The 24,886-nt window shown below is 41.2% G+C and overlaps 2 protein-coding genes and 1 long non-coding RNA gene across 3 annotated transcripts in view; 2 read left to right on the top strand and 1 right to left on the bottom strand.

The window, feature by feature from the left end:
* Nucleotides 1-8,060, top strand: part of GNAI3 (G protein subunit alpha i3) — a 36,338-nt gene extending 28,278 nt beyond the window's left edge. Inside the window, exons 6-9 of the mRNA XM_032303610.1 lie at nucleotides 166-295; nucleotides 732-885; nucleotides 5,626-5,839; nucleotides 5,927-8,060. Coding sequence (XP_032159501.1) covers nucleotides 166-295; nucleotides 732-885; nucleotides 5,626-5,816 — 475 coding nt within the window. The 3' untranslated portion in view covers nucleotides 5,817-5,839; nucleotides 5,927-8,060. The remainder of the gene's footprint in view (nucleotides 1-165; nucleotides 296-731; nucleotides 886-5,625; nucleotides 5,840-5,926) is intronic.
* A 2,295-nt stretch (nucleotides 8,061-10,355) lies between these two features.
* LOC116568110 lies at nucleotides 10,356-12,671 on the top strand. Its single transcript, XR_004276508.1, has 2 exons — nucleotides 10,356-11,877; nucleotides 12,482-12,671. It is a non-coding gene; the product is annotated as an uncharacterized LOC116568110 (long non-coding RNA).
* A 2,757-nt stretch (nucleotides 12,672-15,428) lies between these two features.
* GNAT2 (G protein subunit alpha transducin 2) lies at nucleotides 15,429-23,863 on the bottom strand. Its single transcript, XM_032303611.1, has 8 exons — nucleotides 23,691-23,863; nucleotides 21,929-21,971; nucleotides 21,499-21,640; nucleotides 20,625-20,782; nucleotides 18,604-18,732; nucleotides 18,252-18,381; nucleotides 16,448-16,601; nucleotides 15,429-15,918 (listed from the first exon to the last, which is right to left on the bottom strand). The coding sequence occupies exons 1-8, from the start codon at nucleotides 23,806-23,808 to the stop codon at nucleotides 15,728-15,730; spliced, it is 1,065 nt and encodes a 354-aa protein (XP_032159502.1). The 5' UTR covers nucleotides 23,809-23,863; the 3' UTR covers nucleotides 15,429-15,727.
* Between the last annotated feature and the right edge of the window lie 1,023 nt (nucleotides 23,864-24,886).

Here is a 24,886-nt window from a genome sequence, read left to right as displayed (position 1 = left end):
ACAGAGTATTAGATTCACTATATTGTATCTGCTTCTTGTTTGTCTTTTATATTGTAAATGGGGTTTTGAATATGCAATAGTGGGAGGTTCCCTAACCATTTCAGTTTAGGGAGAGGTGTTAATTTGTGACCTTGCTGAGTTTGTGCATTCTTTCCCTTTACTCAGGATGTTTGATGTAGGTGGCCAAAGATCAGAACGAAAAAAGTGGATTCACTGTTTTGAGGGAGTGACAGCAATTATCTTCTGTGTGGCCCTCAGTGATTATGACCTTGTTCTGGCTGAGGATGAGGAGATGGTATGTTGGATCTTCTGGTAAAAAGCCTGGTTCATGTAGCCGGGAGAAGATTTTGTGTAAGATTTTGTATATCCATTTGTGTATCCATTTGTTCATTGAACCAAATCTTGATTCCTTATTTTTTTCCCCTATGAGTTAGATTTTTAAAATACTGATCCGCGCCCTACTAATTCTTAAGAGATAGGACAACGTATTGGCTATGTATGTGGGCAGGGTTAGGTTCTCTTGTTAGCCAGTCTCTTCCCAGCTCTCAGCCTCTAAGAATTAGGAAAATGAGGACCGACTTAGCTTTTGTGGTATCTGTCTAGCTTATTTCCATCCGTGCCAATCAGTGCTTCTAAAACTTGTTGGTCTGTTTTGTTTTTTGTTTTTTTTTCATTAACAAGTTCATTCACTTTTACTTTTTGCTATTGACACCCTTTTTTTCCCCCCTCAGAACCGAATGCATGAAAGCATGAAACTGTTTGACAGCATTTGTAACAACAAATGGTTTACAGACACTTCAATCATCCTCTTCCTCAACAAGAAAGACCTTTTTGAGGAAAAAATAAAGAGGAGTCCATTAACTATCTGTTATCCAGAATACACGGGTAAGGGATCATGAACGAATTTGTTGGAGGTATACATCCTAGATGAATACTTTAGTGACATTCCTACACCTGCCTTTTATTTTGAACAGTGCATGTATATCCTTATGGAGATTGTTCGCTGGTAGTGGTATTAACGTTAAGCATGTGATTAAGGCCCCTGAAGTCCAAAGTGCTATTCCATACATAATTGAGTTTATTGTGTTTATTTTGTATTTCTGTCCTCCTCATTTTTTGAGGAAGAGAGAAAAAAGATAAAGATCAAAATTTGGTCTGTGTATGTTCAAAAAAGTGCAAGGATAAGATGCAGTCATTGCACTTAAGACACAAGCTGTAGAAAGAGGGAAACAAAGAATTTCATTATAGTCGGAAATGTTCACTAGCAGAAGAAGGGGTTACTACTGTGGGTTCAGTGTCCTCTTTTTTCTAGAGGAAATGACACTCGTAGTGAGATAATGAGAGTATGAATTAGAAACCACCAGGTAAATAGGATTAAAAGCATTTTAGGAAGAAGGAATAGCATATATGAAAATACAGAGGTAAAAAAAAATAATGACATGAGGGATGCATGGGTTGCTCAGTTAGTTGAGTGTCTGACTCTTGATTTCAGCTCAGTTCTTGATCTCAGGGTCACGAGTTTAGGCCCCTCATTGTTTTTATTTTTATTTAAAAAAAATATTTTTTAAAAGATTTTATTTATTTATTTGACAGAGAGAGATCAGAAGTAGACAGAGAGGCAGACAGAGAGAGGGAGGGACGCAGGCTCCCTGCCGAGTAGAGAGCCCAATGCGGGACTTGATCCCAGGACCCTGAGATCATGACCTGAGCCGAAGGCAGCGGCTTCTTAACCCACTGAGCCACCCAGGCGCCCCCTCCTCATTGTTTTTAAAAATGAAATTGTTTAAAAAAAAAATTACATGATATGTTTGGAACGTAGAAGGAATTTGATATTACCAGAGCTTAACGTGGTAGGAAGGAGTCTAGTGTGGTGGGCGGGGATGCTCATGGAGAGCCTTGTATCTGATGCTGAGATAATGGGGAACTATTGAAGGATTTTGATTGGGGTCCCTGAGGTAATGGAAGCTGTGCTTTAGAAGGATATGCTATAAATGGCAATAAAGATAGATAGTAAGGGAGTTGAATTAGTAAGGAGTCTCTTAGGATGCAAAAAAAACTTTTTGGCATGGGTGTGAAGATACTGGGATATATCCTAGAAGGGAAGGGCAAGAATGCAGACATATCTTAAGATATGGGTGGGGTCTTAATCCCAGGACTCTGGGATCGAGCCCCATGTCGGGCTCCCTGCTTCTCCCTCTCCCACTCCCCCTGCTTCTGTTCCCTCTCTCACTGCCTCTCTCTGTCAAATAATTAAATAAAACCTTTAAAAGAAATGAGTTTAGAACTAGGGAATAGAAAGCTGTCAAAGACCCTGGAAGCACTTCTTTCTCCTCCTCTTTTTTCTCCCTTCCTCTGTGCATCTTCTTCATTCTCTCTCTGCTTAACAGCTTTCTATGCTATTCAGTTTATGTGACACAAGATGGGCCTCCCACAGTATCTCTGCTGCATTTAAAAGTCCAGGGTTGGGGCGCCTGGGTGGCTCAGTGGGTTAAGCTTCTGCCTTCAGGCCCAGGACCCTGCTTCGGGCTCTCTGCTCAGCGGGGAGCCTGCGTCCTCCTCTCTCTGCCTGTCTCTGCCTACTTGTGATCTCTGTCTGTCAAATAAATAGATAAAATCTTAAAAAAAAAAAAAAAAGGCCCAGGGTAGGGGGCACCTGGTTGGCTTAGTCAGTAGTCATGTAGAGCATGTGACTCTTGATCTCTTTATTGTTAAGTTTGAGCCCCACATTGGGTGTAGAGGTTACTTAGAAGTAAAATCTTAAAAAGAAAGACCAGGCTATGCTGAAACTGGTTGGACCCAAGTTTAAATTCCTAGGAGAGAGATTCTGGCCAGGGTTAAGGCCAGCAAAAATCCTTAGCCCAGTCAGTCAAAGTCAGGGACACAAATATGAATGCCAGTGTTGCACCACTATAACTTTTAGGTCAGAGTTGGGTATTCCCAACTCTGGGAAGGAGAATTCTTGTTAGCTGAGCAGATGCTGTAAAGCTTTCTGTAATAAAGTGAAAGAGTACAGCTAGGGTAAGGAAGTGGGAAGAGTACTACCAGAGTTCTGCTTTGGTTGGCTGCTGGTGCTGTGATCTCAATTGATATTTAGAAATTTCGAAGCATTTTTTGATGATTTCGATGCATCTTTTGACCATCCAGGTGGAGTATCTAATAGGCAGATATATACGTGGCCTTGGCGTTTGGTGGGATGTTGACGGTTACATGTGTTCATCTGAGATGTTGTATAAATACAACATGGAAATGGATGAGATGACGACGATGCCTGATGTTGCAGAATGAGAGAGAAATAGCAGACTCTGTTGGCAGGAGAGAAAGAAAGGTTTTTGCTGGATGCAAAGAGAAAAATCAAGAAAGCCAAAGTATCAAAAACTAAGAAATTTAGAAGTGAGGGGTTGTCAGCAATGTTGTGTGCAGACAAATAAAGTAAGATACACATTGGAAAATGGCCTCTGGAATTAGCAATCAAGGAGATCACGAGTGTTACTGAGAGCGGTTGTCCGTGAGCATAGAGCCAGGGTTGTGAGTTACTGAATGGGAAGTAGAGAAATGAACCCAGTGTAGCCTGCTCTTAAGCAACTTGGATTACAGAGGAAGGAAAGATTGAAGAATGTTCATCGGCTTAGTGGTAAGTTTTTGTAGCAAAAGAGAAGTTGTGAAAAGTGGATATAATTGGTGGAGCAAGATTTGTAAGCAGATGGAATTCCATACAATGGAATATCACTCAGCTATAAAAAGGAACGAAGTCCTGATGCATGTTCCTGCTTGTATGAACCTCGTAAATGTATGTGAGGTGAAAGAAGCCAAACACAAAAGGTCACATTTGTGTGATCACTTTTATATGATATACCCCAAATGGGCAAATCCGTAGAGACAGAAAGCAGGTTGGTTAGTGGTTACCAGGACGGGGGGGTGGTTAGAATGAGGGGAATGAGGAATGATTACTTAATAGTAATGGGGTGTTTTTCTAGTTGATGAAAAAGTTTTAAAACTAGAGAAAGGTGCTGGTTGCATAACATTGTGAATATACTAAATGCCACTGTATTGTACACATTAAAATGTCTTACTGTATGTTACATAAATTTCACTTCAGCTTAAAAGAATCTTGGTAGAGGAGTTAAATTTTGAAACTTCCAGGAAGACCACTCTAAGACCATAGGTACAAATGTGTGGGGGATATAGGTGACTTATAAGTGAGGTGGTAGGCTCAAGAGTTGAGATGTAGTTTAAGCCCCCTGGCCTTTGTTTTCTCAGGGAAGTTGGAAATGTGGCCAGGATTGGGAGGGAGGTGAGCGTTAGGTGAGTTCATAGAAAGTAGCCAGGTTTTAAAGTGGAGAGAAAACTTAAGTAACAGGATTGACAGTGTTCTACCTGGGAATCTTTCACATAGCAAAGAGCCCTCAATGTCATATCCTTTTTTGGGGGACGAGGTTGGGGGGAACACCTTCCAAGCCTGCCTTCCATTGACTTCATTCCCACAGTCCTCATTGCCCAAGTATCAGTTATCTCTTCCTACCAGACACAATTCTCTTTTCAGAGCTCTTCTTGAATTTACGGAATTTCTCAGATCTCAAAAAACCTATTTCAGGCACCTACCAAGCTATCTTCCTTTATTATTCTAAGTATTCTGTTTAAATAACATCCTTTCTTTCTTAAGCTTTTCTTTGTTTAGTTTTTTTTTTTTTTTTAACCACTTAGTGCTTGGTATTTGTTGTCATGCTTAGTGTCACTTAACTTCATAGATGTTATTTGTTGAAAACAGCCTCTAGTTCACAGGAATAAAGTCTTGTGTGTTTAATTTTTCAAGGTTTCCTGGTTCTGTAGTCAATTTCTAGGGCTATTCTCAAGGTTCACAGGTAGATGAGATGGTGTAGGAAGCTTGTGGTTAAGAGTGTTAATTACAAATGTTGAAAGTAAGGTTTACTTTTGAGATCCTGCACCTTTTAAAAAATGACAGCTCCATTGAGAAATAATTTATATGTCACAAAAACACATTTTACTTATTTTTATAAAAACACATTTTAAAGTGTATAATTCAGGCCCCTTTCCCTTTTACATGTACTAGTTTACTAGTACCTTTCATCATATTAGTTTACTAGTACTAGTAGGTACTAGTTTACTAGTACCTTTCATCATACTAGTTTACTAGTACTTTTCATCATATTGCCATAAGGCTCAGAAGCTAAGCCCTTTAAAATTGATATGCTTTTGAAAAGAAGCATTTTAATTCTTTTGAATTGTTTTATTTCAAGATCATTCCAAGGAGCGTGGTCTCTCTGACCTTTTCAACAGTTGTGTTCTAGCAGTTCATCTTCCTGCTTTTCTAATTTCCTTTTATGCATTCTAGGTTTTTTAGTTGAAATATCTAAATGGAAGGGGAAAAAGAAAAAGTTTTGTTTCCCTAGATCTTTTTGTGTGATGATTTTGGTTATTTTTTTGGTGTCTGCTTTCAAGAAAAATCTAATGATTAGAGAAAAACCTAGTGATTACAGAAGTAAATCTGTCTTATATTCCTTTGGGTCATAATCCCTCTCTTTATATAAGTAAGTGGTGATGGCCTGACATAGTTACATTCAGGCAGCTGTAATGATTTGAACTGAGAATATTGGGTGTCTGCTTCAGGTTCCAATACATATGAAGAAGCAGCTGCTTATATTCAGTGCCAGTTTGAAGATCTGAACAGAAGAAAAGATACCAAGGAGATCTATACCCACTTCACCTGTGCCACAGACACCAAGAATGTGCAGTTTGTTTTTGATGCTGTTACAGATGTCATCATTAAAAACAACTTAAAGGAATGTGGACTTTACTGAAAAGAGGTGGATGTTAATAAAAGGTAAAACTTCAGACATTTTAGTTCTAGTGCTATAATGATGTCTCTTGACTGTAAACTTTTCTAATTAAGGATGTTCTTCTTTTCTAGTTATTACAGTGTGGAGTGTTGAGACCAGACTTCTTTTGCTGTCTCATTGGGCAGCTACAAGCATGAACGGGACCAGGGAATGGCAGCAGCATGCAGAATCTTAGCACTCTTTAGCACAATCTTCTGTATTAGGGAACTCTTAATTGACACGAGATGCTAAAGTCAGACATTGGAATTGGAACAGCTGTAAAGTATGATTTGATCATCAAGACATCACTTGGATTTCATAATCTCAAATGTTTAGGGCTGATGTGAAGTTGAGGTGCTGCATTCCAGAACTTTAATATGTAGCTTATTCTTTTTTTCCTTAACAGACCACCAGTAGTTCATTTTTAAAGATTTGTTTTTTTTTTTTTCATCGAGAGAATAACGTGACTAAATTTTATTTGTTTGCAAAAGAATCTTTATTAAAACACAATCTTAACTATGCACACGATGTGGCCAGATCATCTTAAAAATTTTCCTCTTAGTAGGAACTCTTTGTTTTTAACTTTTGGTATGGTCAGAACATAATATTTCCATAATTACTTAATTCTTTACGGTTATTGGGGCTATGATTGTAGCTTTTTTGGATGAAATTTACGTTACTCTCCTGTTCAAAGTACCATTATGGTTTCTAAATGGTAATTACATTGGAGAGTTCTGTAATAAGACTCTAGCTCTCTAACTTTTGTTTAAGCTTATGGTGTAAGGTTAACCTGGTTTATGCTGATTACCAAATCATTAGGTAAATGTTGATGTAGTATGTAAAGTTAGCTTCTTGGATACAGACACAGCCAGGGCAGCTGTTGATTAGAAATGCGAATTGCTAAATTCCAAACAGAAACAGTGACTTTGCTGCTACAGATTTACTAAATTGACCACTTTGGTTCTTGCTTGTTTGTCTCAGTCATAGGGAGTTCTGTAAAAAAAGATGCCCCTTGTTTTCCATCTTCCATGGCCTTTTCTGTTGGGAAACATCTAAAGTGTATTAACAATGCATGCTTTTACTTTGTAAATGTGGTGCCAAATCCCTGTTTGCCATTGTTTTTATTGTAGCAATGTTAATTGTAGTAATCCTTAGTCAGTACCTTCTTTTGCCGAAACTATTGCATTTTGGGACTTTTTCCACAATGTTGTGTGTACAGATTTTAATCTGTAATAGTTGGCAGCAGTATTAAAATGGTGAGTAAAGAGTCCAGGTTTGTTCCTGTTTGTAACTAGTTCTTTCTGGAAATATTTTCTTCTGTTTCTTTTTGTCCCCACTGAATGTGCTTTGGCCTTTGTCTAAGAATGGGTTTAGGTAGAGGGTTCCCTGAAGGGCTAGTCTTCTGGTGTAGTGGTATTGTTGAAGCTTGGTCTGACTGAGGGTCTTATGTCCTATCTGTGTAAGTGACATGCAGTCATAATCCATTTTCCAGGTTTACATTTTGGTTTTGTGGAGAGCTTTATTCACCTCAGCCTGCAGGTCCTTTTGTATAATGTACAGCAAATGTCCTTAAATACTGAGTGGGCCTTTGGGGGAAGGCAGATAAAGAGAATGCATTTTGAGCATTCCAGATCAACAGATTGAGCAGTGCCTTTTGGGGTCCAGTCTTTTTGGATTGGATTCTGTGTCATTTTTTGATGTAATCTTTTACTAGTTTAAAACAAAACAAAAAGATTGGTGATCATCAAAGCTGGTTCAGAAAAGCAAGTGACAGCAGTTCAGTGCCTTTATTGGAATTTTTTTCTTACTCTTTTTGGAAAAGTATAACTATGCAGATGGTATAACTGTTATTATCTGAACAGTTTTTTTTTTTTAGGGTTGGGAAAACTGGATCTAAAAGAAAACGATCAGCTTCAATTGGTGATGATTAACTTATGCCCACATAAGTTGATAGTCCATGTACATTTTGAATATATCTTTTCCTCACTGTATTCTGTGATACAGGATCATCTGGAAATGAGAATTGGTGGAAAATTGTTTTAACTAGTTTTTCTACAGTCAGAGCTAATGGGATGATATTGTTGATGATCCAAAATAACAAATAATCTAAGTTAATTATACTTTTTTAATTATACTTTGAAATGCACTTTGTATTTTCATTCAAATATGTCTGTCTGATATGTTCATTTTTTAGCTTTTCTGTTAATGAAAAATGGTAGTTCTCCACTTTTCTGCTTTTATACCATTTACGTTTGTTCTAAAGATCACCTCCTACCCTACCATTCCATGTAACTTATTTAAATACACATTCCTTGAGGACACAGGCACACAATTCATCAAGTCAGTGGTTTTCAAATATGCCTTAAGTCAGAATCAGGATCCATCTCAGTGATTAACTCTTGGCCGGTGGGCTAGTGATATATAATTTTTAAAAGGTGATTCTGATCATTGCTTTGCAAATCACTGTTGTTATTTTGAAATAAAGATCTTTTCTAATAGCAGAGCCAGAGTGTGGGGGTGAAACATCATGTGTACTAGCCTGGAGAAAAAGGATTGATACTTGTAATCAATGAAACTAAAAGTTGCCCTGTATCTTTTCTGTGGAGAATGCTGGAGGTTTGTGATGGACCGCATTTCAGTATTCATGTGGCCAGGCTTTGGACCATCTAAGAAACCAGCACATACAAGAAAATTAAATTTTAATGAATAAAGAACAGTAAATAGACTCTAGTAGGAAGAACTGCAAGCAATAGCTTTATTTTGTTGACAGTCACATCTTCACCTGATTAAAACCTTGGGCTGTAAAAAAAAATGCCATTCATTAGGCTCTGTGTAAAGAGGAAGTATTCTCCTTAATGGCCAGTCCTCCCCAACCATACAAATTCATACTTCGAACAGATTGCACCTCCTGACATGAACATTCCAAAAACTTTTGGGGCACCTGGATGGCTCAGTCGGTTAAGTGTCTGTCTTTTGCTCAGGTCATGGTCCTAGGGTCCTGGGATGGAGCCTTGAGCTCCGCATTGCATCAGGCACCCTGCATCCCTCCGGCTCCCTGGCCAGCGAGAAGCCTGCTTCTTCCCCTCTCCCCCTGCTTGTGTTCCCTCTTTCACTCTCTCTCTCTTTGTCAAATAAATAAAATCTTAAAAAAACAACAAAAAAACAAAAAACCTTTACAGTTATTCAAAGTGGATCTTGGGATGACATTTCATCTTGATAGTTTGAATTCTAAATCTCTAGTTCAGTGGATCGTTTTATTATTATTTCCAGTAATGGATTGTTATTTTTTTTACAAGGTGCTGTACTCTAAGAATAGGTGGACCAAATTTTAAAAAAAGTATCTTCTTGCCTTGTTTCTTACTCTCTTATGTGTTGTTTGTGTTTTATTACATGCACATTATTTAGAGCATTTAAAAATAACTGCTGGTTCTTCTAATTCATTTGCCCACCTTATAGTCTTATATCCTGGCCACTGTTCTCCTATACATAGCTGTGACTTTCTTTGGAAATCCTTGCCTAGCCTGACTAGTTACTTCATGTATGTATGCATTTGTTTAGCCTGGTTCTGGAGCATCCTGTTGCAGAGCTGGTCGCTGTATTAGCAGTTACATATAAGGTAAAGTTACTCTTTCCCTCTAATTAAAAACCTCCCTTTGGTTGATCTTTTTCCCCTTCCAGATGTTGAAAAAACCACAGTCCTCTACTCATTTAAACATACCTAAAAGAGCACTGATTTTCTTCACTCTTATTATTCATGAATTCCTTCATATCTTACACTGAATTTAAGAACAAAGTTATTTCAGTTTCCCAGTACTGCCGGGTCATTTTTGTGTTCTTCAGGCTTCATAGTACATACAAGTAGAGCTCTGACCTGGACCAGCCACAGCTTTCCACGTAGCTTTATGGCTGTCTAAGCACAAGAGCGTACCAGGCTACTTTGAGGCCTGAAATTAAAAGTTGGTCTTGCTTCAACCCTCAGGAAATAGAAGATTTAGGTGAGGCACCGGGGAACAAACTTCCTGGATGGTCTGGATCTTTATTTTTTTTATCTTTGTTTAGTTTTTAACTACTCCCCCCCCGCCCACCCCCAGCATTTTCTCATAACTTTTATGAATTACTTCTGCTAGGAGAGCATACTCTAGAACAAGTCAGGACAGGCTAGTTTTTTTCCTGATACTATGTCAAGCTTACATACCTGGCTTGACTCAAGTCTTCTTAGGAATTAAAGCTAATCTAGAAGGTTATAATAGTAGATACCTGAAGTACAAAATTTACATATACAGATTCCCTGGCTAAACTCTACTAAATTAAGATGTTGGAGACAGGTCCTGAGAACATGTATTTTTAAATAAACTCCTCTGCGGTTCTGATAGAGCTAACTGGGGCAACATTTGCCAATAACTGAATAGGACCTTATGTTAAAGATCAACACAAATGGGGTCCTTGGGTGGCTCAGTCAGTTAAGCATCTGACTCTTGGTTTCAGCTCAGGTTATGGTCTCAGGGTTGAGAGATCAAGCCCTGCTCAGACTCTGCTTGAGATTCTCCCTCCCTCCTTTCTGCCCCTCTAAAATGAATAAATAACATTTTTACAAAAAGATCAGCATAAATAGTAGACATATAACTTTAAAAGTCACTAGTAAACAACTGAGGTATTTTTTATTTGCCAATAAATAAGAAGCAGCTTTTGTACCATTTGTACATGACTTGGAGTGCTGGTCACAAAAAAAATTAGTAAGAGAACTGTTTAGTCAAAGAATATTCCTACACTTTTGTTACAGAGTATTTAGTTTTTATACAAAATTAAGACAAAACAAGAGACTTGGAGTTTCCAAACATTTGTTTCATTTATGTTACTGCATTTATTCAGTGAAAATTGAAAGAAACATCAAAGATAAAATCCCATGATAGAGGTCTAGCTATATATATGTAATAACATGAATATTCATTTACAGTTGGTAGATAAAGAGCAAAGCTTAGCTCTAGATTATAGACTGGGAAATCTTTTTGAGACAAGGCTGGGGAAGGAGTAGGGAAGGGGAATGATTGAGGAGTCAAATAGAAAAGTCTTTGTATGCTTGCTGCTAATGTTGCCCTGAAATCTAATGGGAATCTATAAGGTAGCAGAAATAATTCAGTATTAGAAAATATGCTGCTGGGATACACCATCTCATATATCAGCATCCAGATGTAAGACCTTTGACAGGTGGAATATTCTGTAAAATGTGATTTATCTCTCACCTATCCTCTACTAACCCCCCGTCCCCCACCCCCATATTCCTTTTGGTTATCCAAACTTTTACCTAGAGGCTTGTTGAAATGTAAGGTTGCCAGCAGACATAATTCAAATCACAAGAAATTAACTGTTTTTTTTTTTTTTTTAACTTTCCATTTTTGCTTATGGAGGATAAAGGTCCTGAGACCTCTCGAAATCTTAGAGAGAGAGCTGTTTGTCACACCCGGCTCTGGTCTTTTCTCTGCTTCAACCAGCTATGAAATCTTTGTCTTAAATCCTTATTTGTTACCTAAAGGTAGACTAAATTATTCCTTCCAGCCATAATGTACTGTGGGTGTGATACAGTTGAAATAATATATTTAAAAGTGCTTTGTAAATATTCTTAATGACACTCAAGACGTACTGTACTGCAAAATAAGTAATCTTTTAAGGTGATACCAGCAGATGTATTCAGTGTAGCCGGTTTTCTTCTCAGCGTTACTTTTCCCATATTCGTTTTGAATGCCTGAAATGAAGTTCAACTATAAATTGCTCTAAAATTTGTTAAGCGGGGTGAAAAGAAAGGTCTTCACTTCGTTTTGTGTTTAAATCCACTTCTTCATTTCTGTTCATACTAGTGCTTGCTTTTCATGGCCAGAAAAGCAGAAACGTCCCCCTTCTGCTGTCTGCACTGTCTGTTGGACCTCACAGAAATGTCTTCATGTTTTTACCTAGCAGGAACACCAGAGGCTGGGGCCCTGGGCCAACACTGAAGTCCTCCTGGAATCTGTGCTCCGGGGGCTGTGCCGGGTAGAGAGGGCAGTGGGAGGTAAGAGCTCTTCACCCTTCACCACCTTCTCCACCCAGCATGGCCGGCACACTTTGGTCTACGGCACATCTCCAATTGTAGAGCGGGTTTTGAATGCTGTTATTTCTTCTCCAGGGGATGGGACTGCCCTGATTGGAACTGTTTGGGGTACATGGAAGTCAATTTTTTTTATCAGAGTAGGAATTGTTACAAGTAAATGTGTCTTTTATATTGCTTTTAAGACTGGATTTTTGTGCTGCTTTTGCCCATAGAACATATAAATGCACATTACCAATTATATTGTGTTTTTTCCACTATTTTTTTATTGTGGTAAATCACACATAACATAAACTGTACCATCTTAATCATTTTCAAGTACATAGTTCAGTGGTCTGAAGAACATTCACTGTGTGGTACAGCCATCGCCACCATCCATCTCCAGAACTTTTTTCATCGTCTCAGACTACAGCTCTGTATCCATTAAACACTAACTCCCCATATTCCCTCTTCCCAGCCGTGGTAACCATCACTCTACTTTGTCTTTATAAATTTGACTACTGTGATACTTCTTATAAGTGGAATCATACATTTGTCCTTTTGAGTTAATCATACTGTATTTTTGTAGAAAAAGAAAAGCAACTGTCATCAGATTCACAAGAAATGGAACCTAATTCACATTTGGCTTACTGACATCAGTGTCCAGCGCACTGCAAAGGAACTGCATTCAGATCTCTGCCCTCTAAGGATATGAACAGATCATTAATTACACCTTCAACAAATAAAGCTATTTATATTTTTGTTTTATGCTAAATTCACATTCAGATTTGAGGCTGATTTGTATTCAGTTTGGAGATGATACTGTTAAATAGCTATGATTTAGGATGGCGTAATTTAAAAATAACCAAGAATTTGGTTGGGAGTGGGAGGAGCTTAGGGAAATAAGAAAATTGACTTTGACGTTATAGTATATGGTGGGCTTTCAGTAGCGTGTTGCATATAGAGAACACTGGCTTGGGATTCAGAAGACCTGTTTTGGAATTCTAGTTCTACTTCTAGCAGTTTGATCTTGATGAAGACATTCCACATCTCTGGACCTCAGTTTCTTACCCATAAATTGCTAGTGAATAGTCCAGTGCCTAGACTATTTTAAAATTCTAGAAGTTTGCTCATTTTAAGAATAAAGATCACAGGGACGCCTGGGTGGCTCAGTTGGTTGGACGACTGCCTTCGGCTCAGGTCATGATCCCGGAGTTCCGGGATCGAGTCCCGCATCGGGCTCCCAGCTCCATGGGGAGTCTGCTTCTCCCTCTGACCTTCTCCTTGCTCATGCTCTTTCTCACTGTCTCTCTCTCAAATAAATAAATAAAATCTTTAAAAAAAAGAATAAAGATCACAGTTTGTGAAAGTAGGGTTTAACTGGTTCTGACCTACCTTATTACAAAAAAGATTTCTGAGGATGCATAAGATTCAGCATTGTAGTGTAAATTTAAAATGAAGCAAAAATATAAAGATAGTGAAGTGAGTAGAATACCAGAAGATGAGGCCCACTGGCTCTGTTTTCATGCTGGGACTAGAGGGTTGGTCCTACATGAACATCCATAGCCACGTAGACGGTTGGGCTCTTATAGTTTGGCCTATAACCCAAGTCCTGCTTGGAGTCAGAGATCAAGGAAAAGATAATGAAAGAAGCAAACAGTCTGGTGCAATTTGTGGTGAGGTTGGGCTACTCTAATTGAAGATGGAATAAGTTAAATACATTAAATTTGGGGCCTGAATAGACAAGATCTTAGCCATAGTAAGGATTCTTAACCTGGGGCTTCAGGGCTTGGAAGACAGAACTATATTCCTATCATGTTGGTTTCCCTTTTAATACTCCAAATTTGCATTTTTAAATACTCTGAGAAGAGGGCCATAGGTTTCATTGGACTGTTAGAGGGATCCATGATACAAAAAAAGAATCATAACCCCTGTATATTGAGTTAAAACAAACAGGTTAGTATAGTAGGAATATGCCATTTGGAATGTAGTCCCCGAACAGCTCTTGGATGCATGAAGTATTGCCCAGGTTTTTTCTTTGGTGAAGTTTTTTAACCAGCAATAGTCACTTTCCCTTATTTCTCTGGTAATTTCTCAAGTTGATTTCTTTTCATGGAATCAGAAAGACTATTAAATGAATCCAATTTTAACAGCCCCAAATTTATTCTTCAGTGTATTTCAAGCTCATATGGCTCTCTAGTATCAATATTGCTAGTAGCAGCCTAAGTGTGAATATGTGTTTCTGGCAAGGAGCAGTTTCATTTTAATTGACACTTTCTTTTATATACTAAGTCTTGGATGCCAAGAGCTTTCCTCACTAGTAGTTGTAAATGCTAAATCTGTACTTGACTTCACCACCTCCTGTCAAGATAAATGCAAGCTTCGTTTCCCCTCAGAGAGGTTCAAAGAAATAATTTACTTGTTGTTCTGTATGGGGAGATGTTGTTTGCAGCCAGGCATCACATGGATTCAACTGCAGAGATTTTCAGTGCCTAAAGCAAGATCGGCTGCTTTTTTTGGTTCTGAAACAATAGCAGTTGAAATGGAAATTTTGGCTTTGCTTACCTTAAATTCTGTGATTGAGGGACATCTGACTGGCTTAGTCGGTAGAGCATGCAGCTTTTCTTCTCAGGGTCGTGAGTTCAAGACCCACGTTCAGTGCAGAGATTGCTTAAATAAATACACTTACAAAAAAAATTCTGTGACCAGTAAGTGGTAGCAATAAAATCATTAGTACTCTAAGTGGGAGTGTGCTGAAGTCTTCCAAGTTTATTCAGAAAGTGTCTTGTATACCAGAGGGGCACCTGGTGGCTCAGTTGGTTAAGCGTCCAACTCTTGATCTCCGCTCAAGTCTCAATCCCAGGGTTGTGAGTTCAAACCCCACACTGGACTCCACGCTGGGCATGGAGCCTACTTTATTTATTTTAAAGATTTAATTTATTTATTTGACAGACAGAAATCACAAGTAGGCAGAAAGGTAGACAGAGAGGGGGAAGCAGGCTCCCCGCTGAGCAGAGAGCCCGATGTGGGGCTTGATCCCAGGACCCTGAGATCATGACCTGAGCTGAAGGCAGAGGCTTAACCCACTGAGCCACCCAAGTGCCCCTGGAGCCTACTTTTTAAAAAAGTGTCTTGTATATCTGAGACAGTTACAGTGATAATGGCAGTTGTGGGGGGTGGGGGGGAGTGGCTGCAGAGGGATAGTCTGCTTAATAAAGATGGTTAATTTTGGACATGTGCCTTAGAAACTCCTATCTCCAGTCCAGTAATTCAGATCTCTGAGCTAAGCTAAGTCTGTTTGTAAAAAATGGTGGTAGGTTTATTGAGGTCTTGTTTTTAATTGTTTTCTTTTGCAGAATATGGGGAAGGTTTGCTGCTTTCCTTGGGATAGTTCATCTAAAAACTTGATCTTGAATTTCTTAAGTGACTGCTTTTATATAGATTTTTTTCTGTGATTCTAACCACATAGCTTTTATGCTCTTTACATTCAGTTTATGTTTGTGATCATTAGAATAACCCTGTGAAGTGGTGGAGAAGTTATCTTTATTTTATAGATGAGTGACTCAGGGCTCAGAGAAATGAAATATTTATACCTTGTAGTAAAAGAACCAGTTCTGGCTCCTGGGTCTCCTGACTCCGGCATTGTGCTCTTTAAACTGCACTAGCTATCCCAATTTGAAAGGAACAGGACACAGTTGCGATCATGTATAAGTCCATCTCTAAAGGAGACTGAATTCACTCTTCATGCCGTGGTATGTTGATCTATGCTTTTCTGCTTGAAATTAGCCAAATTCCAAGCCCGTTTAGGGAATGTGTACATGAAGAGAAATGAGAATTAGAAGAGCCCGCAGTCCTTGAGGTTTTCTTTGATGATAATATCTGTAACTGCGTCAAATACAAATTTGACATTCTGTGTGTCTGTAGCACAGGTCATGTGACTGTAGATTTCTTTGACATCTTTTCGCATGTTGAGGTCAAGGAACTGACTCTTGATGTAATTCCCTGCATCTTCATAAGAGTTGTTTCCTGGTTTCCCAGAAAAAATAGTGAAGAAGTGGGATAAATTAACCCTTCATAACTGCTTACATTTTTAGGTGACCAATTTGATCCATGAAATGTGTTGGACAGCTGCACTTGGGGGCCTATTTTTAGAGGGAGGGTCCTCTCCTTTATTGCACTCCAGTATTTATCACTTGAGTTGGACAATGAAATTGAGGAGAGGGTGTCTCCACCCTTGATTTCTGGTAGGTATCATTTGAACAGTTGGCGGCTCTCCTGTATCTAACATCTGTTCTGTTCCAGGGACATCTGAATTTAAACCTGCGACTGAATACCCAAGTTTCTCAGATTAGACATCCAGGGATCACTCGGATATCACAAGGCACATAAGAACTGAGTTAAAGGGGTAAGGGATCATCAGCCCAGGAAAGCAAAGGAGTTAGACTTAGTACTCCTTAAAGACAGGTTCCTTCGTGTCTCCTTGGTATAGGAAACCAGGTGATCACCAGTCATTAAGAAGAAATCGTTACCCTTGTCTCCAGCCCTTGATACTTACCATCATACTCTGGAAAACAAATACTGAGATGGACTTTCTTGATTTTTTCCTCAAAGAGGTCCTTCTTGTTGAGAAAGAGGACAATGGAAGTAGCCGCAAAGAACTTGTGGTTACATATGCTGTTGAAGAGGTGCAGTGACTCATGCATGCGATTCTAGGAGGAGGAAACACCATCAGAGATTTCAGATTGAGCTGACAGGTATATTTTCTCCTTCCTGTTCCTGTTCCCCTTGGAGAAACTAGTGCTCCAAATGTAAGAGGAAGAGTTTATCTCCTTTTGATGTGGTGGGATAGAGCCCAGATGATGTAGCTGCCCTTCTAATTGTTCTGGCATAGCCATGTGACTTGGGGCAGATTACTGAGCTTTTCTGAGTTTCAGTTTCCCTATCAGGGTTATTCTAGAGGTCTGATGAGATCGTGTATGTAGTGTCCATGGCAGTGGGTGACGTAGAGTTGTACAATCAATGTTATGCTGAGCTTAGGCTGCCAGGGCATTGCCAGGGACTTCAACGCCCGTAGGTGCAGTGGATACACAATTGAAGCTAGGCCTGAGTTTTCATGTGCCTGTTTGTGTCTCCCATGACTTTTTTTTCCCACCCCTCAGGATGATTTTGATAGGCTTCTATTATAGAGTACTGGATCTCAGTTTGGGCAGGAACATAATAGGGATTATTGCCTTGGTGTCAAATGGTGAGGGCTAGAGAATTTCTCTATGCCACACCACCAGCGCTTCTGCCTGTTTCCTCCTCTGAGTGCCACTTTGAGAAGTTGTGCTGTGTATCTGCGCAGTCTAGATGTTTCCAGTTCCCTAGACCAGCCTGTTTTCAGGGAGCAGATCTTTAGGATTTGAAGTATGCTATTAGTTGGCTTGGGCTCAGTCTTTTCATCTAATGAGGAAAGAAAACAAATCTACTTTTTGTGGCCTTTTATCATTGCTAATACTCCTGCAGAACCCCTTAAAACCTCATAGACTTCAGGGTTAGAGATGGAGGAGATCTTGAAAAATCAATTTGCACAGAAGATACTCATAGAGCTCTCATGTGAACTTGAACTCTGCTAAGGAGAAGGGAGAAGAACTGGAGCAAGGAATAGGAGTATAGGTGCTTTGTCTGATATCCATAAGCTGTGAGCCTCCATTAGCATTTCCATGCAGTGATATCCTCTGTCTCAAACTCCAGAGGTAACTAGGCTGGGCAGACCATGGACCTGCAGAGCCTCTGTTAAAATCTGTAGGCTCAAGAGACTCACCCTCAGGTGAGGTGGCATCCTCCAGCTGCCAGCTTAAATGGCACATGAGAAACCTGGTTTGCCAGTCTCTCCTTAGTCCTGTTGACAGTACATATTTAGGCTTGCAAATGAGATGAGTAGTCCAACCCCTCTGTCATGTTTCACAAAGATACACATCATACATTGTCTTTCTGCTTGTTCATTTTCATCTCCTATCCTTTATTTCCATATGCAGCCTGGGAGAGTCTTAAGTGTAACTCCCGTGCTTTACCAAGCCCATTGTGATCCCTTGTCTCTTTAATTCTCAATTCCTTTTGTGAGCTGTCTGATGTCCAGGTGATTCTTGGGTGGCTGATCTGAGACCAGGCTCACTCCCAATAAATCTGGAGTTCTAAAGTGCTAACCTAGAGCCTGGAAAAGAGGTTTTTCTAGAATTGTTTGCCTGAGACATTGATTTGGCTGCTGGAGGACTGCTAGAGTGTCTTGAAATCATCCAAGTTGAAGAATTGGTGACGCAAAGCTTAGAGGAAGGGTTGCTGGGGAACTATGAAAGCTGCTTTGTGCAAAGGCCACTTACTACTTCATCATCTTCCACTAGCACCATATCATAGGCACTGAGGGCCGCACAGAAAATGATGCAGGTGACTCCCTCGAAGCAGTGGATCCACTTCTTTCTCTCTGATCTTTGCCCTCCCACATCAAACATCCTGAGGGGAAAAAACAGCACATGGACTTGGTGTTTACCCCAGAGAGGTGGCCACTTTGGGGCCAGTTGGCAATGAGATGGGAAAGGGGGAGAAATAGGGAGGTCCTTCAGATGGGGCTTTAGTGAAGGCCAAGAAACATGTCTTTTTGCCCTTTTTTGGTATCTGAAGTGTACTTGGAACCATGTGTTTTATCTGTGGTGCCCCAGGGAACTGTGGACTTACCTGAAGTTCAAGTCTTTGACAGAAAACTTGGTCTCAATGATGCCTGTGGTTTTGACTCTGGATCGAAGCACATCTTGCTCATTAGGGAGGTAGTCAGGGGCTGTAATCCGGTCTAATTGGTTCAGGTAGCTAGGGAAAAGAGCTTAGAATTGACATAAACTTTGCACAGCCAAGGCCAAGAAAGGTAAAGGGTCTTACCCAAAGTTATACAGCTAACTTGGTGATAGAACCAGGACTAGAATCCATACTGTTAAACCTCAGGTTCATTCCTTCAAACTTCATGTGTCCTTACAAAAGGGAGTGTGGGTTGGGCTGAGAGGCATGCCCAGTTGAGGCAGGGGTTCTATCACATAAGTCAAGTTAGATAACATTTCCTTAAGTTTTGCCTGACTTCAAGGTTTTCTAGACCCTCAGTGAGATTTGGTGGTTTAAATGGGTGCCAAAATTTCCATCAAGACTCAGGAGTAGACTAAAAGGGACTTCAGAGACATTAAGAGATGTGATTCAGTGCCTAGCATGAGACCTTATTTATATCCTGAATCAAGTTGGGAAGCAAACCTTTGAGATAACTAGGAAACTTAAATGAGCACTTACTTGGGTATTTGATGACATTAAGGAATTATTAAATATTTAGGTGTGTGATGATTATGTTCTTTAAGTCTTTTTTTTGAGATGCATAATGAAATTTTTAGGATGTTGGAATATGTGGTACTCCCTTCAGAGTAATCCAGTAGGAGATGGAGGTGAAACAAGAGTGGCTGTGAGTTAACAGTGGAAGCCAGGTGATTCGTTATATTATTCTGCTTTCATATATGTTTGACAGTTATTATAAAAAATCTTAAAAGACAGGAAGAAGGCAAATATGGAGTGAGATGACAGAAGTGAAGGAAAATTAACAGTGCTTACTGCGTGTGGGGCATTCGCACATTTAAATTCTCATTTAACCTCACACCTTTAAGTTTCATATCCCATTTTACAGATAAAGGAAAAATTAAGAAGAGTTAAATGATTGGGGCCAAGGTCAAGAGACATTGTGGTGTATTGTAAAAAGCCTTCAACTTTGTGAAATAGACCTGGATTCAAATCCAGCCTTTGCTGTTTATCTATAGGACTTGGGTAAGTTAATTAACTTCTCTGAACCTCAGTTCTTCATCTGTAAATGGGACCAATACAAAGTAGTCTCCACCTCAAAGGCTTACTATACAGGTCAAATGAGACTGTGTACGTCATGCACCGAGCAGTGCCTGGGCCTTGGTGAGTCAGTGCTCTGTGAAAGGCAAATGAGAACCGTGTTACAGAACTAGGTGACAGAACAAGGATTAAATCCAGGTCTGTTTGACTGCAAAGTTCATGCCCATCTATGATAGATTCCATGCCATTAGAGGTATGACTGATGTGTACCTTATCATTTTCGAACCAGCTTTGCAAAGTTGGTTCTTTTTAATCCCTGACCAACTTCCTTTGGTTGCCCCTGGAAGTTTCTGTGTTCCATGCCCTGGCACCCTGGCATAAGATACTATGTATGGGTGAATGAGGCATTCGCTTCTGGTAAGTGGCCTGAGTCTAGGTGACATTAATGTTACCAGCTAGAAAATGGCACCCTGGAAAGGCCATCATGAATCAAGTGCCTCCAGGGAGAGCCCATGGCAGAACTGCAGGTCTGTCTTCACATTCATGGTTTTGAAAGGAGACGCTATGTGTATGAATTGATGAAGAGGACAGCAGTCTGAATGCTACTAAACAGAGCACCTTTGTTTTGGATTCTGGGTGTCTTCAGCTCTGTATGCTGCAGTGAGCCAGTGTAAAGCATTAGAGTGGTGACGACTATGGTGGCGTATCTCTAAGGGCATCACATTCAAAGCATAGTAGAACACTGCTCAAGCCTAAGCAAAACAGGTATCCAGACTGAATTCAGTCCTTTGGACTCCAGCTTTGAGCATGAAATTTTAGGCTGGGTGTGATTTCTCCTGGAAGTCCTGGTTGCTTACACCTCATCCCACCCCATCCCCATTCAGTCTTACTAAGATGCTGAATCATTGAGTTGGTATTCTGCAGCTCGGTCAAAGCAGGCTTGCACCCCACCGTCCTTCCACAACTTCCTGATGACTTCCACCAGCTCTGGAGGCATGGTGCCCTCCTCCGTGGAGTCAGCCAGGTTGTTGAGCTGTCGCCCAGTATCCTGTAAGGCAGAGACCTGGCTGAGAATGGCGCAGGAGTAATGGCTTTCCAGGAGGCTCCTGGGAGTACTGCTGAAAGGAGAGCATTTTGCCTTGCTACCAAAGCCCAAGATGGAGATAGCGTCCAGTGAAGATGCTAAGAAAACACTAATTAATTTTGAGTGTGCTTCGGGAATATAAAGAGTGGCAATTTATCCCATCCTGGGATGCCTATGGGAAAACCTAGGTTCCAGGAGCTTCCTCTGTGGTGTTTCTATCTTCTAGCCTTTGTCCAAAAGGGTACCACCACAAATGTGGATCCTCTGCTACAGGGAGGTTGGATGTTTAAAGACCAGATTGACCGTGAAATAGACCACACGGGAGACAGGAAACCATCACCTTCTTTCAATAATTCAAATCTTGGAAAAAGCCAAAACTGGGACTAGAGATTTAGCTTATAAAAGTTCCATGGCCAGGGCAAGGAGCCCAAGGAGAAGAATTTAAATGGTAAAATAAGACAAAAAGGCGGAGGAAGCTGAGAGCAGATTTTTGTAATTTATTTTAAAGGTAGGGATTGCATACTTCTCCAAGACTGAAGTAAAAAGACTGGAAGCTCAGTAAATGAGATTTAGTTACATGAAACTCTTTTTTGACTCATGTTTCCTCATAGCTTGTTGGCTGCTATTTCTTCTCATTAGCCTTTCCTCCCACCCTTAACCACATATTGTTAACCACGTACCGCACAGCTTGGTTCAGCATAGTCAATACCCAGTGTGGACATGGCACGGATGATAGCCAGGATGGACTGCAGCACATTCCCATAGATGATGGACTTATACTCCAGGCATTCCTCTGGCGTATAGCCGTCTTGATGGATGATCCTGCAAGGAGTAGATAGACACCCATCTCTTAGTTGGACCTGAGTAACCAGATCTAAGGGATTGCGAATCTGGAAGGATTTAAAGGGTCACAAGAACCCGATCTCATGCCTATTGCTGTCCCAAAGTGGAGAGTGAGAGGGGAAAGGCATGCAGATGAGGGGCATTGGGAATCAGGTTCTTTATATCCTTTACATATGGGTTTCTTGAGGCCAAGGAGCCCTTCGTCCTCCATGCCTCTGTTGAATTCTTCACTCTACCTCTGTCTTCTGGGGCTTTGTTCCTACTCACTTCATCTGTTTGACGATAGTGCTCTTTCCTGACTCTCCAGCACCTGCAGGGAGAAATTCTTATGCTTCAGTTTTCCACCAGTTCTCCCCAACCCTCCAGTAGGTGGCCTGTGAGAAGTCCAAGCTAGGACTTGCTTGTGAGTCTTGTTAGGGGAGAGCACAAAGGGATGACTGCTGCCCTCAATTTCTGCCAGCCTTGAGCTCGGGTCATTCAGTCTGGATGTAGAGCAGAGTTTCTCAGTCTCTGCACTGCTGACATTTTGGGCTGAGCAATTCTTTTTTGTGGAGACTGTCCTGTGCATTTTAGGGTGTTTAGCAGCATTCCTGGCCACTACCTGCTAAGAGGCCAGTAGCACTCTTCTCTTCCGCTGTGACAACTAAAAATGTCTCAGACATTTCCCAGTGTCCGGGGGAGGTAGAGGGAGTGGTGGCAAAATCTCACTGAGAACCACTGATAGATTCAGGGGAATTCCTTTAACACATTTCTCCTCTGCCTATTTTTACTCAAGAGAGTGATCTTGGGGCAGGATTGCAGAAAGCTTTATAACTTCACTGAAATACCATTTTTTTCATCATCATGCTTTTTCCTTTATTGGCTAAAATGTTCTAGTGTCCTAGTGTCCTCCCATTTGCACTCTGTTCCCCCTCCATACACCCTTCAACCCTCTTCCCCAGTTTGCGTGGCCCTGATGGGTTAACCACCTCCCACTTAGCCTGCGCCTCTTCCCTCTAAGCTGCTTATCCTGAATGTGGAAGAAAGCTGCTTAGGCTTAAAAGATCTCTCAGTGGCCTTGCCATCTCTTTCCCCTTCTGTAGCTTCTTGGGCTCCTTGGAATCTTGTTCCAGCGTACAGCGGTATGCTCACAGAGCAGCTGGGGAAGGGGAGATGCCATGGCCTGGGGCTCTGGTTCCCTGGCTCCTCATGGGCTTCAAAACAACCCAGCCAGCTATGTCCTGTTGCACAAATGCTGCCTGCTCTAACTTACCTCTGTCCTACTACTGGAGGTTTCCCCCTTAAGCCAGGTGTCCCAAACTCTTCATTGTCTTGGTTCTATTTATGGCTGTGACCAGCTTCTCTGACTGACCAACAGAAGTGCTTTTCTTTTTTCAGCACAGACCTGTGATCTGCTTAGGAGCTCATCGGGTTGATAAACTTACGATCTGGCAGGGACTCTCAAGGCAACTCCTGAATAGAAAGCTAGGAAAGGACTGCCCTAGAAAAAGATTCTGTTCCTCCTCCCTCAGGGCTCCCTGGTTCTAAAATTTATACAAATTGTGTACTGGAAGCAAGGAGAAGGAACCAGTTTACTTGGCAAGCATCAGTGGGCCTATCCCCAGGACTACACGGCACTGATTATATGGTGGGACTTCTGAGTCCACTCTCCTCTCCTGAGTCCTTGACTCAGAGCTCTCTGACTGTAGATTGGGTAACTGTCTGCAAGCCCAGGATTCACTGTATTTGCCAAGCTGTGAGGTATTATATTTAGATTTGGAGATTAATGGCTCTGTCCCGGCCCTTGCACAATCCTGATTCAAGGAAGAGCAGAACAATTCCAGGGTAGCTTTGGCATTCTGCATCTCCTTGGGGTGGCTGCGCTCAGCCCTAGAGCCCTGATCCTCTAGCCTGAGACTGGCTGGGGAGAAGAAAAATGACCTGCTGTCCCTCCTCCCCGTGGGGTGGGCTAGAAGCCACCAACCATCCAGGATAAGCAGGAAGGAGCAGTACCTTCTCCTTCCCTCGCTCAGCTTCCCATCTCGCTCACCCAGCAATAGCAGCTTGACGGTCTTGGCTTCCTTGTCAGCATCCTCCTGCAGCTTCTTTTCTAGCTCCTTGGACCTCTTGGCTAGTTCTTTGTCCTCAGCACTGGCTCCACTCCCCATCTTTCTGCTGTCTTCTCGGCTGCTGCTTCTGGCCTTTATGCTTCTTCTCTAGAGTCTCCTATATGAGACGGAAGATAAGGAAAAAGTAACTTGGGATTGAGTATCTGTTTCGTTGTAGTCCTTCTAAAAAGCTGGTCCTATAGGGAGCTAGGTGAGAGAGCGGGCTCTAGGGTTTTGTGCCTGGCCTGTCTTGGCTAAGACTCCCTACCCTGCTGGAGATCTACTTAGTCTAGGGATTGTAGCCTTTATATCTAGCAGTGTGATGGGTCAAAGCCAATTAAGAGCTCAGTATGACAAAGGGCAAGGACTTGGGATTCTGTACTAGGAAAATGATCTGCGGGATTCTGGCACAGGAGGATAGGTGGCAGGTACTGAAGCTCTCTGGAATGAGATCACGGCTGCCCCATTCTTTGGAGGGGCTGGTCCCCTAAAAGTCTCTTACTTCCTTGGATTCATTTGCATTTTAGTGCTAGAGATTAGAGGCATAAATGCAGGAAACTCTGCCCATCCTGAGGCTCCAGATTGTAAGAGTCTTGGTTTTAAAGGCTTCAAGGCATCAAAGCTCCCTCTCCATCATACCAGGCTGGTCCTGGCAAGGAGTTTTGTTTAGGGTGATGCCCTTTGTGGAAAGATTAGAAATGTTTCTTCCAGCTCCACCTGTGGCTGCTGCACCAGGAAGCTATTAGCATATTGTTCTTTATGTTGGCTCATCTCTCTCTCTTCGTGCTTCCGATACTAGCGCTTACCACTTCATACTGTGTTTTGCGTTGCACTTGGGTTCCCCCTGGGCTGAATTCCTTCCCCTGGAGGTCAGGGACCAGATGTGATTCATCTTTGAATCCTTCTGACTTGGTGGTTTATCAGTGGACCCTCAGTAAAGGTTTGGTGACCGAAGGAAAGATAAAGGGTATGTGTAGACAGAATGAGGCTTCTTCCTGTCAACCCACTAAAGCCACCTGAGGCCACCTTCACTTGGCGAGTGAGCTTCTGCTGCTGTTTAGACTGGGGGTCTGCTTCCTTGGGAAACTGGACTCTAGCCTCCGGCTTTGCAAAGGTTGGGATGGCCCTCCCTCTGGCC

This window comes from Mustela erminea, chromosome 10, assembly GCF_009829155.1.
Source record: "Mustela erminea isolate mMusErm1 chromosome 10, mMusErm1.Pri, whole genome shotgun sequence".
In the NCBI taxonomy this organism is placed as follows: Eukaryota; Metazoa; Chordata; class Mammalia; order Carnivora; family Mustelidae; genus Mustela; species Mustela erminea.
This window is presented reverse-complemented; position numbering and strand designations above follow the sequence as displayed.